At 40.5% G+C, this 13,819-nt stretch overlaps 2 protein-coding genes across 4 annotated transcripts in view; both read left to right on the top strand.

Moving 5' to 3' along the window:
• The window catches only part of jakmip2 (janus kinase and microtubule interacting protein 2), a 30,465-nt gene extending 23,364 nt beyond the window's left edge, over nt 1–7,101 (top strand). For both annotated transcript variants that reach the window (XM_036008852.1, XM_031303584.2), the window contains exons 16-24: nt 525–578; nt 665–730; nt 837–905; nt 1,255–1,332; nt 1,661–1,711; nt 2,497–2,649; nt 2,845–2,910; nt 3,304–3,380; nt 4,809–7,101. In XM_036008852.1, the coding sequence (XP_035864745.1) occupies nt 525–578; nt 665–730; nt 837–905; nt 1,255–1,332; nt 1,661–1,711; nt 2,497–2,649; nt 2,845–2,910; nt 3,304–3,354 (588 nt within the window). In that variant the 3' untranslated portion in view covers nt 3,355–3,380; nt 4,809–7,101. The remainder of the gene's footprint in view (nt 1–524; nt 579–664; nt 731–836; nt 906–1,254; nt 1,333–1,660; nt 1,712–2,496; nt 2,650–2,844; nt 2,911–3,303; nt 3,381–4,808) is intronic.
• A 5,097-nt stretch (nt 7,102–12,198) lies between these two features.
• Nucleotides 12,199–13,819, top strand: part of dpysl3 (dihydropyrimidinase like 3) — a 50,063-nt gene continuing 48,442 nt past the window's right edge. Inside the window, exon 1 of one of the 2 annotated variants that reach the window (XM_031303565.2) lies at nt 12,199–12,579. In XM_031303565.2, the coding sequence (XP_031159425.1) occupies nt 12,214–12,579 (366 nt within the window). In that variant the 5' untranslated portion in view covers nt 12,199–12,213. The remainder of the gene's footprint in view (nt 12,580–13,819) is intronic. The other variant, XM_031303566.2, reaches the window with a different exon arrangement.

Raw genomic sequence — 13,819 nt, forward strand, 5'->3', positions numbered from 1 at the left:
AAAAGTAACGAGTAAAGTAAAAAGTTACTTTCCATAAGTAAAGTAACCGATTACTTTTTTAAGAAGTAACGAGTAACGAGCAAACACTACTTTTTAAAAGTAGCTTCCCCAACACTGCATACAGCAAACATCTCCTCAATATCCGCGAGCTGCCTGTCCCCTGAACACACTGTAAAAAAATGCGTCTCTGTAGACAGCCCAGGCTCCACAAACGGCAACAAAAACAAACTGCGCCAACCTGCGCCACGAAACATAACAAACAGTCTTCCAGCGTTCCGGCCAATAACCGACAAGAAGGATTTGGGGGTTAGGGGGTTAGTGTGCGGAAACACGGAAGGTAGGGAGAGGGGACAGGATGAGGAGGAGGGAGGGGCGAGCTACCTTCGTTTTGTTTGAAAATACTTCGAACATCAACAAGAAGTGCCGTCACCCAACATCGCTTAGAGCACCTTTAAAGAGCAGAGAATGAATTTCGCTACATGTATGTGACAATAAAAGTACCTTTCTTCTTTTTTTCCTTACAGGACGTGTGCATACCAGATCTCATCAAACTTTTAGATATCCTGGGAGACAACGGGGTAATTCATATGGAATTCAACACATCAGCATATGATGCTAAAAGAAACACATTATTAATACAAGTTTGATTTTTCCTCCTGTACAGAACTTAAGAAATGAAGAGCAAGTGGCCATTATTCAGGCTAGCACTGTTTTGTCACTTGCAGAAAAGGTAAGTTTGGAAACCACATCATGGTCCCTCTGATAACATGAAAAAACCAACGCACAGAATCGTTTGTGCTGTGCTGGCTCATGTTTTGCGGTTTGTTGCCCTCTAGTGGATTCAACAGATTGAGGGGACGGAGGCAGCGCTGCACCAGAAGATGGTGGACCTGGAGATAGAGATGGTGAGTCAAAGCAGTCCTGTACAGGACAATCATTTGTTTGTCTTTACCTCTCTGATTCCCTCAGTGACTTTCTGCTTGAATATACATACACACATATATATATATATATATATATATATATATATATATATATATATATATATATATATATACACGTGTATATGCTTTCTTACTTTTCATGGCTCACACAGCAGCTCTAGTCCTGAGTGATGTGATTGAAGCTGCCAGTAAACCATAGCACTTAGACCCTAGTCGCAAAATATTGGTTTAAATAAAGAATTATATTATAATTGAGTTGCAAAAAAGTATAACCCCTAATTACTGTCTCTGACCTGCTTATTCTGTACAGGATATGTTCTGTAAACAGAAAGGATATCTAGAAGAGGAGCTGGACTACAGAAAACAAGCCTTGGACCAGGCTTACTTGGTACGTGTGTGTGTGTGTGTGTGTGTGTGTGTGTGTGTGTGTGTGTGTGTGTGTTTTGTATGTTTTGTGTTGTAATGTATACATCACTTTGTGGGGCCAGAATCCGTTCACAGTCTCAGACTCTTGGGACTCAATTCCCAAGGTTTATAATTTATTTCCCAGGGTTAGGACTTGGCTTCAGGGTTAGGTAGAGGGTTGGGGTTATGCATGTAGTAGTTATGGTCAGGGTAAGCCTGCAATGAATGTAGGTACATTAATGCAGCGTTGTATACATTGTTGTGTGTATGACATCAAAAGTAACAACAGCCATGTTTTCTCCTCCCGACAGCAAATCCAGGAGTTGGAAGCAACATTATACAACGCCCTGCAGCAGGACAAGGTGCTTCATGTCTCAACCTATTACAGACTTATTGTTATGACAACTACTGTATATTTCACATAAAGAAAATCAGTTGTTATCTAGTAATATGTCAACCTCTTGTAAAACATCAGATACATTTATGTCATCTGAGATACTGGAGGGGCAAGGTTTATCAAATTAAAACTTCAAGAAATGCGTCACAAAAGATTATTATTGATGTGCTTTTGACATACATCCTTGTGATCATGCACATCCCACTAATCTGGAACATCTGTGCTATGTACATGGAGACCACATGACCAATTTGCAAGGTTTATTGCAAATAAATTGACTAATGACTATGACTTCTGCAATTGTGAACACAAATTAAGAAAACAGGGGCTTCCAGGAAACATAAGATTCCTATATGGTTTCTAGAAATCTTCCAGGAATCTTATTTCCTTGAAGCAGCTGATGTTACAAGAAGTGTACACCCCAACATTTATACACTTACACATGACATGTACATACAAACTCCATTCTCACACACCATTCTCTCTGCCTCTTACCACATCATCATAACTGTGGTATGCTGTATGTTATTGTCTTCACTGTTTGTCAGTGTCTATACATATGTGTATGTATTGTCTATGTATTGTATGTGTTATTTACCTTGTATATGTCACTGTTGTTACACTGCCACAACAAAGTGTTCACATAACAGTAGGACCAAAGATATGTGCGTTGAGAAGTGTTTTTATTTGTGTTTGTGTTTTTATCGATCATGGTATCCACGGTGCCTGATGCCTGTCTTCTTCCTCCAGGTGATAAAGTATGGTGAGCCTCTGGATGAGCATCAGAAGGACGAGCTGCGGACGGCGGTGGAGAAGCTAAGGAGGCAGATGCTGAGGAAGAGTCGAGAGTACGACTGCCAGATCCTCCAGGAGAGGATGGAGCTGCTGCACCAGGCACACCAGGTCCGTCTACGCTGTACCTGTGTGTGTGTGTGTGTGTGTGTGTGTGTGTGTGTGTGTGTGTGTGTGTGTGTGTGTGTGTGATAATAGGGCCCTGTGTGGAAATAGGTTTTTATGTTTCATTTGTACGTTTGGAATCTCTCTTGGCTAGAGAGAATTGACCGCTCACTACTGTTTTTTTTCTCTGAATATTTGCAGAGAATTCGGGACCTTGAAGACAAGACAGAAATCCAGAGGAGGCAGATTAAAGACCTGGAGGAAAAGGTAGGCCATGTTTTATGTCTTTCTGTAAAAAAAAAAAAAAAAAAAGCAATGCATACATTATAGGTAGACAAGATTATGGGATTGTTCAGCCTAAAGCTTGTGGAATCAAAAATAAATTGAATTTTCAGTGTTTTCAGTATTTCTATTCTCTCCCTTTTCACATTGAGACCACTTTCATGAAAGCTCAAAAAGATACAGTAAAATATCACATTAGATTCTTACATAAGTAATATTCAGAAGTGTGAATGGTTTTAATAAATATTATTATCTAGTTTCCCTGTACACTGAACCTCTGTTTCTGTCTCTGCTGTTACTAACATATCTTGAGTGTTCCTCTAATTCTCTCACTTTCTTTGTCCCTTCTTCATTTCTTTCTTTCTTTCTTTCCCCTAGTTTTTGTTTCTGTTCTTGTTCTTTTCTCTTGCCTTCATCCTTTGGCCTTGAAGTCTTTGGCGTGTCCTGTAGCAGAGGTGAGTCCTAAGGGCTTTGAGTAGAAAGTTCAGACCACGGCTGTCTCTCTTCTGGACCTCGGTCAAATACTTTTCCATTAAAGCAGAACCTGCACAGCAAGTGTTTTGGCTTTGCGTAGTCTCCAAAGTAAAAGTTGGGAATACTCAGGCCACAGAGCCGGAGTTGGCCTTCACAAGCGCTCAGTCAAGATGCATTTCTGTATTATTATTGAGACTTTCTGATAACGGCTTCTGACCTTCAAAATAAAAGCAGGGGATTTATTATTTAAAAAAAAAAGGTTTTTAAGTTATCTAAATTGGTATTTACCCATAACCCTATTAAATATAAATCAATAATTGAACTGATACTGCAAATCAGCCAGTGAGATCAAAATGTACATTGTACAATAAAATCTACACAAATACTTCTCTTGGCCTGTACTTAATCTTCACGGTAGCATTTAATGTTTCAAAAAGAAAACTACAGACCAACTGCAAACTGTACATGGTCACATTTTGAGACGGTATGTGTTTTTCCCCACAATGTGACCACTGGGAGGCTCAGTACTCTCCAGAAGCAAAACTTATTTGGCCCTGGTCTTACTTGCTTCACCTTGCCTTCACTTAGAAATATTCACTTGTCATTCCATCTTTCTCTTTGCACTCTTGACATCTTTCCACTTAGCCATTTCGGTAACACTTTACTTGAAGTTTTCTACATAAGAGTGACATGACACAGTCATGACACATGAACCCTAACCCTTATCCATCTATTCCCCCATCTATTGTTCTTTACCCATATTTAATATCTGGCCATCTTTTAAACAGCATTTTTGTATAACTGAATCCGGCTTTTTTAAGGAGATTTTTAAGTGTTTTATTCACACCAGTGGTCCTCTTGTGCCCGTGCCCCTCACAGCGCCCATCCTGGGCGTTGCGTTTTAACCCAAACCTAACCATAACTTGTCATGATAAAACCGAATGACACTTACTAAAAGAAGCGTTATGTCATAAACGTTTATGACTTGTTCATAATGTTTATGACATGTTCATGACAGTGTCATGTCACTCTTATGTAGATACCGTCAAGTAAAGTGTAACCGCCATTTCTAATGTTCATGTCCCCCCCCCCCCAAATTACAACAGCATATCAGTTTTACTTATTGAAAGGTTTCCAGGTAGCAGACAACTCAGAAAGCCAACAGTGCCATCTCTCCCTCTCATGTGTCTTTGTTTGTAACCTCTTGGCTTTTAACCTATGTTTCTATAAGTGTTTTAAAATTATGCAAACCGTTTTTGGGCTTTGCAAATGTAAAATAAAATAAAATGTGCAGTGTGTATTAAATTTGCTTGACACAGTGCTTCTGACTGCTCTAATTCTGTGTTAATCCTCTCTCTCTCTCTCTCTCTCTCTCTCTCTCTCTCTCTCTCTCTCTCTCTCTCTCTCAGGTGGCGTTTCAGCTTGAAGATCTTGTTTGTGACTGCAGTGTTATTTATTTTCTGGACAAGTGTGGAACAATGTGCGCACCAGTGGCTGCTAGTGTCATAACATCAGTAACTGCTGTCAGTATAGGTGAATGTGTTGTGTGTTGGCCATGGACACTTAAGATTTTCTTCTTCTTCTTTTTTTAAGTGGGGTAGGGTTCTCAGGATACTGCCCAAAGGAAGACGTTTTTTGTTTGTTTTTTACAGCGGTGTTAAACGTCTCTCCAAACAACTGGGATTACTGTAAAAGGCTGCAAGAATGACACACAATTAGAGAGACACTTGTAGAAGCAGACACACACACACATACACCTATATACACACAGTTTACGGACACGCATGCATATACAGATGCATGCAGATGCAAACACGCGCATACACACACGTGCTTTGACAAATCCAAACCAAAGCCTGGGAAATGTTCTCTCTGCCATGCAGAGTAATAATATGTCTTTCATCAATATTTAGCCACAGTGGAAATATAAGCAGACTGAGACACTCGTAGACAATGAGGCAAACAAACCGCCGGACCACAACTTCTCTTCTTTTTCTCTTCTTTCCTTTCCTCTCCAAACCCGAAAGGACGTTCTTCACGAATGCAACCTCTTGGTGATATAGAAGCGAGCTAACTCAGGGCCCATGAGTGCAGAGGCCAGTAACTGGTCTCAGGTCAGATTATATATAAGGAACACTGTAGGACATGGTGTGACACTGGCTGGCCTGTCTTCGGTTATACCTGGAAAAAAAAAAGAGAACTGCACTGCAGAGACTGGTGTGTACAGACACTAAAAGTGGGATACAGGACACTAAGGTTGACACGTCTTCACCGGACACACATAACAGCCGTGAGCAAAGAGAGGTAAAAAGAGAAAAGAAAAAGATCACAGTGGATATGACACTCTGATCCAGCTCCACTCAACCTGGATCTCCATAGAAACTGCTTCTTCATTTTTTTCCCAAAAAACCAGCAGACTGTAAGAGCTTTACTCTCTGGTTGTCTTTCTTTTTTACAGCTCCTACCACTCGGATACTGTGTCCCAAGATACCCACTGAGAAAACATCAATATTCTGTACTGTAATATATACATTTGTTGATATGTACATGTGTCTGAATTATTTAATGTAGTATCCCCTTTTATTTCTGTGAATAGATGCACTTTTATTTTAATCTCTGAAGCAGCTTGAACAGTTGATGTAGTTTATAAATGACTCATAAGGGTATACGATGCTCTGTTTTATTGTGTTGACGGCTGCAAAGATTAACTTTATTGCCCTGAAAATTATAACAGAATAATCGTTGGAATATGAATGTGGTATAATGAAATATTTGCCTCCCTTTTTATTTTTCCTTCCTCTGTCACACATACTGTATTTATTCATCTACTCTCTAAACATGAGTTGCTGTGGTTGACCAGCTGTGGGTGCTGGTTTCACCTGAGCAACGTTCAATTCGCCCTTTAAAGTAACATCTTGCTCTTTTAACAAACTTGTAAATATTTTCAGACTACTTTGCAAAATGTCTTTATCAACTCTGGTCATATGATTGGTCGGTTAAAATTCAAATCTAATAGTTATGTCATCAGTACTTCCTTCTTCTCTGTCCCAAGATCACTGCAGGTTCTCTCTCTACTGCTGTTTTTTACTAACAATAACGTCTTTGATACTAACAACCCGCTTTTAAGAAACAATTCTTGCCACTTCCCCAAATTGAAACAGGAGAAAGTGAATGCAACACGACACCTGCTCCACTTTTCTCCTGTCAAGTGAACTGCCCAGTCCCTGCAATATTTACTAGTTGACTGTGCTTGTTCCCTATGTACCTGAGCTAGTGTATCTGCCATCATATCGCCCCTCTGGCTCCATTCACAGGTGTAGGGTATCTAGGCATCTCATTACATAGAGGACAGTAACTATGGCCCCCTCCATTCACTTTACCAAGGGGAATGACTGAGACTATTTTTGTGCAAACTCAGCTAACTAGCAGTTGCCTTAAATGCACTTTCCCCTTTCTCCCCTCCCCCTCCCGTGGATGTTCTTTTTAACTTTTTTTTTATCAAGCGGTTGATATTATGTAATATGTATATATTTTTTTCTTTATTTCACAGAGGATTTTTTTTTATCTTTACCCTGTCTGTCTTCCAACGAGAATTTAACCCCTCCTACTTGCGTCTAGATTATTACAGAAACCGAAAAAGGAGTAATGCTGTAAAAAATAAAAAAAAAAAAACAAACATGGCCTTTGACCTTAACGAATGAATTGTCTTCTTTTCACATCATTATTACAGGTATGTTGAAGGTGAGCATTGAAGCATTGCTGTGAAGAAACTCATTTTTAACATTCTGTTTGAAATGATTAGATTACAGTATGAAGATTTTTTTTATTTAAGCGTGTACTTATTATCTGTGCCGTGTTTGTTATCCACGTCTCAGTATATTATTTTTTGGCATTCATTAGTTAGCAAGTGGAATAATCATAATCTTGATTGACAAAACAAAGTTCTTAATAACTTTTCTGGAGCTTTCAATTGTATCACACAATCGTCTGCCGCGAAAGGTCCATTTAATAGGAGGCTTTGTATTGATTTAATGTGCTCAGAGACATGGATTTGTTTTGTCATCCACTGTATCTAGGTCTAGGATGAACGTTCAACTCTCATCATTTATCAATCTCGATATTCTGTGGTATCTTTGTTTAAATGATTTCATTTTACAACATGCACAATTTTATCGTTTGTGTTGCACCTTATTGCTGACTCCTGTCAGGGTATATTAATAGCTGTCATTAGTTGTCCCTGCTAATGGGGTTCTGCTTTGTTCAAGTCAGGAATTGGGAAATACTGTAGGCTATGAGCTGTGGCTGGTTCTTCCATTTGATGTGCGCTGCACGTGGACAGAAATAGCAATAGTATAGCTACTGCTAGTACATCCTTTGCTGATACAGGTCAATGCAAATGTCATTATTTTCCGTGATATTTGAAAAGGTTTTTCTAAATTCATTCATAAAACAAACACACAAGTGCTCAGTGTTATGAGACAGTTTTATGACTTGTGGTATATTATGAGAATCGTAAAACCTTCCTACACTGAAGCAGTAAAGGATTCAGTAGTCTCACAAGCTCTGTTTGTTGTTTTTTCTTTTTGGTGGTAATGCTGGATACAGAGCAGGGTCAGTCCAGGATAACAGTCTGTCTTTTCACTGTAGTCCTGACTGTCCTTGCCAAGCTGGAAGAGAACAGGGGTCGAGCCAGGTTTTGCGTTGTACATCAGTCATGCCGAGGGATGTCTGTCATAAAAGAACTTCTATCTGTCCTCCTTTCAGCACCCACACAGAGGTCACTCTCAGAAGTTATAGTATGCACTGACTGAATAACTGCCTTTTTTTTTTTTTTTTTATAAATGAACATCAAGTCTTAAATGAAAAAACGTCCAGTGAAAAGAGTAAGAGTGCCATTTGTTTCTGCGATCTATATTAAATTATGCATTTTCTCAGTTACTGAACACATTCGAAAAGACCTTTTTTATGTGCAAATAAATGTGCTTCCTTGTCAGAACATCTACTTTAGATGCTGTTTCAGCACAGAGCTTCAGCTACAACGATTTGACACAACTCAGAAACAGGGACGGTTTCAAACTTCTATTCTAATTATGAGCCATTCTGGATGACATGAAACCCCCATGTGTAAGTGTGTGTTAGAAAGCCCGCCTTGCTGTAAGAGATACAAGATTCAAATGTCTGGCAGTACATCCTTGGCGGCTCTTTAACCTCATTTCAGCAGCAGCTGGTTAGCAGCCAAACCATCCCAGGCGGATGCAGCTGCCCAGTCTGCTCTGTTCAGCTGCTTAGCAACACTGACTTCATGGCTCATACACCGATTAAACATGTGAGACTGGCAACTCGCTTGCTTTTTCATCTTATAGTGAGAGTAAGGATAAACTTCCAGCATTAGGCTATGAAGAACAAAGCAAAGGTATGTTTTTTCTTCCGCAGCTTTGACCTCAGTTTGCCATTTCTTTCTAATTTGGCTTCATCCAAGCATCCAAAATAAGAGTCTTTAGTGTAAGCCATTGTCTTTGCTCTCTCCTGATCATCTTGTGCATGTTGCCAAAGGTTCACCACTGCTGGTGACTGTGTGCTACTGCGCTTCCACTGCTCTGTGCTGATGTGAAATATAAACGGAAAAGTGTATAGTCGCCGTTTCTCAGTTTCTAAAAAAATGTCATGCAGAGGCCAGAAAGAAAGTACAAATGAAGATGAGCCAACCAAAACCACCAAAGATACAGTGGGTCTGATGCATGTACGTAGTTGTATCCTATAATTCAACTGGTAGACTGGCTTAGATGGCACATAACTCCTATTGACTTGCCTGTAGAACAGTGGCCCACTTACCCACTTTTTGGAAGGTCTCACTAGCCGTTAAGCCTTTTGTGCCAAATTCATGAAGACCACTAAGTGTGCATTTGCCAAACTCTGTCCTATCTACTGTCATTCCATCATGCCTGGATGAACATGCACTAAAGCTGGTGGCAATATTAGAGCTGTTATATGGGGGACATTCACTTTACTAGCTGACCTACCTTACATCCATTTTTAATATGAAGATGGGGGATAGTCTCCTGCTTTTTCCAGCATTGCTGCCGTCATTGTTTTAAAAGCATCATTAAGTCTAGGCAATATCCTTTTAGTGAGCTTCTTCACAACAGCCTTGTCAGAGGATGTCATTCAAAAGGTGCAATGGCAAATCTTTGGTCATTATTAGCTGGAAAATACCAGACAACCCATTATGAACTCTGAATGAGTTGTCTTTCTTTACGATTTACTTTGACAGTGAACCACAGAAAAATCCACCCAAATGAAATAAACAACTGACAGAATGTTTTGTTTTTATTGTTTGCAGCTATCATGACATCACCGACATTGAAAGCCAGACAGTGTGAGCTGATGGCTCCACTGCCTCCCAGTCAGTCTGCTCTGTCCAGACCACAGTAAAAAACAGGGTGCAGTTTTAAAAACAAACATCTGCACTAGCCTTTAAGCACTGTCCTTGTTCTCTCATATCATATTCAATTATTTTAAAGTCATCTGAACTGGTTGGTGTTAGTGTGTGACTGTGTAGCCAGCCAAAACACAAAGAGGCTGCACGGGTAAAAATTTAAAAAACGCTGTCAATTATTTAGTTTTGTCCATTTTCTATCAGCATTATTTACTGTATAAACACACACACACACACACACACACACACACACACACACACACACACACACACACTGTGGGAAAGGGGGACAGGACAGCCATAAAACACAGAGACTCAGTAAGTCACCATAGAATTACAGAGGCCGGGAATTTTAGTGGGATCTTGGCATCTCCACAAACCTTGATGCTTTAATCACATTCATTAAGGGGAAGGTTTCTGCTGGCCTGGAAAGTTGCTGCACTAGATCCCAACAGAGCCACAGGAACTGCGACAGTGATATTCAGCAAAGAATTTGTGGAAATAGAGTTACTTATCATATTTTACTCAGCTTTATTCCCCTGAAAAATACTCCACCAAGCCATATTTTCAAAATATAGTGCTCAACCATTCTTTTTTTTGCTCCCAGGTATTTTAACTCATAGGATTTCTATGAATGTCAGTGAAAGAAAATCTGTCAAACAGGTAATGTCAGCCACTATGAAACAAAATAACAACAACACATGTAATGCACAGTTACTATCAGAAGAACAATGACATCTTGAGAGCAACCAGCATTTGAACTAAAGGGGAAATGTTGCCCGATACTATATTTATTTCTTGCAATAATTTCCTCACTGCAGCCAGACATTTTGCCAGTGAAATGTAGATGTTCTCCTCTGGCTTACAAATATACCAATACTTTTTTTGAAAGTTTAAGTTTGGTTGCCATGGCTGAATTAGTTTCTTCTGCAGGAGCACCATAGGAAATACTGGATGCTGGCTCGACTGCCGTGCCCCATGAAGTGGCTCCCTGTCTGAAAAACATCCAAGGCTTCATGTCAGTTGATGACAACCTGTTAGGTGAGACCTGAGGATGTGGCCTCTTTTATTTCACTATAGCCGACTGACCTTGAAACTCTTTCACATCTCTGTGGACTCACACAGGCACACACACTCAGCACTTCAATGGGATCTGAGAGGCAGTGGACTTGCTGTTTCTAATCCAGCTGATGAAAATGTCCACCAAGCCTCAACCTTCACCAGTGAAACCAAAGCCATCCTCATACTGCACCAGACAGAACTACCATTATTCTTTCAACTTTCAACCCATTTCAACAATTCTAAGTGAAATTTTAACAGTACATAAGGTGATGAATTAGAAGTGTAATGTGATTCTACTAATGACAGCAAAACAGTATTCCTACTTAATAACATGAGGCACATATATATGTATTATGTAGTTGTTTTTATTTTTAAGTGGTTAGTACAGAAGTACAAAATCCTTGTTCTTAACTTTAGGCTATTTGGAAAGAGTTTATGGAGGGAAAATGACGACAAAAAAAAGACCCAGTGAGACTATTTTGACCCCACTCAAACTTGTGAAACGTGCTGATATACGGCCATTATATAATTGCATCCCTGGTAACTGAGTGACGGTGTTGACTCCTGTTGCCCTCTCGACTCAACAGTCTCTCAGTTTGAGACCTGCTGCCTGAAAGATGCTTGTCTCTCTGCGCTGCTGACACGATCCTGCCTCATTTATGCTGGCGTGAGTAATCACCACGGAGGTGTCGCCGTTGAAGGCCCAGACAAGCACTAGAAAGAAACATCAGCTCTAGCCTACTTTGAGTTGTTTCCTCTTTAGCCAAGAGGTTTACACGGAGAGCGCAGGTGTAGCTATAGTTCCATATTAATTGTCTTAAGTGGTGCTGAAAGGACAGCGACACAGTGGAAAGCTCCGGCCGCACCTTGCACACCAGAGTGCACACGTGTGTCCAATTAGTTCATTTCGATATAAGCTCGCAGACCATCGGAACTGCTGAACACTGGCGACCTACGAATACAATATTTTGACTCCTGTATACGGCTAAATTAAACTACATCATATATGATAATTGGGTGCTATTTGTCTCGGTATTCGCAATAAAGGTAGGGTTCCAATACTATTTCAATAAACTCATTCTAAACTCTGACAGAAACCATGTGCTAGCTATGCATTATGCCACCTCCGGCTTTAACTCAACTCCTGATTGCCTGTCTGCTCAGGCTACCTCACAGCACCACACACACACACACACACACACACACACACACACACACACACACACACACACACACACACACACACACACACACCCCCACCCCCACTTCAGCACCAGTTTATCCGTCTTTCTTGGTCACTTGTGCAGGGCTCCACCATGGCAGAGCGCAGGGGAAACTGGGACAAGGCAGAGGACGACCTGCCGGTTTATCTCGCCCGACCCGGCACAGCTGACCAGGTGCCCCGGCAGAAATACGGCGGCTTGTTTAGCAGCGTCGAGGGCGCATTTGAGAGTAAATCCATAGACTTTGATGCCCTGAGCGTCGGCCAGAGGGGCTCCCGCACCCCGAGGACCGCCAAACGAGAGACCGGTCAACAGGCGAAGAGCTCGGCGAGTGACAACAAGATCTCCCCTGGTGTGGAAAGTCCCGCAGCAAACAGGCGAGGAGGGAAAGACTCAAATCGGGTTGAGATCACAACCAGCGGCGGTAAAGAAGTGTTGCAGAACCTGGAACATGAAAAGGTCAGAAGAAGACTGTAACTTTTGCGTGAATGGCAGCAGCATGTGTAAATGAAGGAGTGTTTTCTACAGTGTGTGTCACTGCTGACTGTTAGTTTTAGCTTTTCTCTTCTGGTAGCAACCTTTGTTGTTTGTTTTTATTCAAAGCATATAAACTTATGTCCAATGCATTTGTGAACTAAAATAGGGATGAGACCCTTAATTGTTGATTGGATGCGTCACACTGCCACATCACTATATGACATATCAAATTATTCACTAAAGAATATCAATCTACCTAAATAAATTATACAGATTATTTAACAGCATTGCAGAATAGATACAGCACATTAACAAGTAATCAGTGTATAATGCATGTCATAGAACCCCATGCAGCATGAAAGAAATGGTCAAACAGCCACGAGTGGAGTTGGAGTGGAGGACATATCTCAGCTAACAAAATTAGTTTTTAAGGTATATGTGGGGGGAATACACAGTGCTTGCCAAAATAATTGGGAAATTAGACAGACTTACCATCCACTGCCAACATTCATCAGCAGAATTCTGCAGGAAAATCCATCCAATGTGTCAAGACAATAACATTAAGAGAAAAAAGAGTCAAGCAACCAAGGCCACACTGACTATGACTGGAAAGCCTCAAGGCTGGACAAATGAAAATGTCTGTCATGGCTACAAGTCTGGTCCACTGCAGACATCAGTTCTGTTTTAGTTTAAACCATGGAGTTGGGGACCATGATGCTAAATATTATACTGGGGGGAGAGGGGGTCGTAATGCAACAAGTGTTGCCCACACATTTAGCAACATGCTGACCTGCTATTTTGTGTGACACCTGTAGGTCCATTAGAGCAATTACAATGTAAGCCAGTGACATAACAAGACATGGTACTGAGAGAAATCATAGTAGTATAACAACTATATCCAGCTTTGTAGTTCGTTGCAATATGCATGCATAGACAAAGTGATTCACACAGGTTAGAAATGTAACACCAAATGCAACTGAGAAATATGAGCATGGTCCTTTCTTTAAAATCTGCAGTACGTGTGCAGTAAAAAAAGAACAAAACCACTTCTACTGTATAGTGTGTGCATCTTAGTGGTGTATGTTTGTCAAAAAGAAATCTGAACAGCTTATATTCACCTAGTGCATCCGGCTGCCGAATAATCTAATTAAACTTAACACAGCGGATAGGCACACTAGATACAGGTTAAAACAATGAAGCTGCAGGATTGTTGTACTGACTG

Source organism: Sander lucioperca, chromosome 13, assembly GCF_008315115.2.
Source record: "Sander lucioperca isolate FBNREF2018 chromosome 13, SLUC_FBN_1.2, whole genome shotgun sequence".
NCBI lineage: Eukaryota > Metazoa > Chordata > Actinopteri > Perciformes > Percidae > Sander > Sander lucioperca.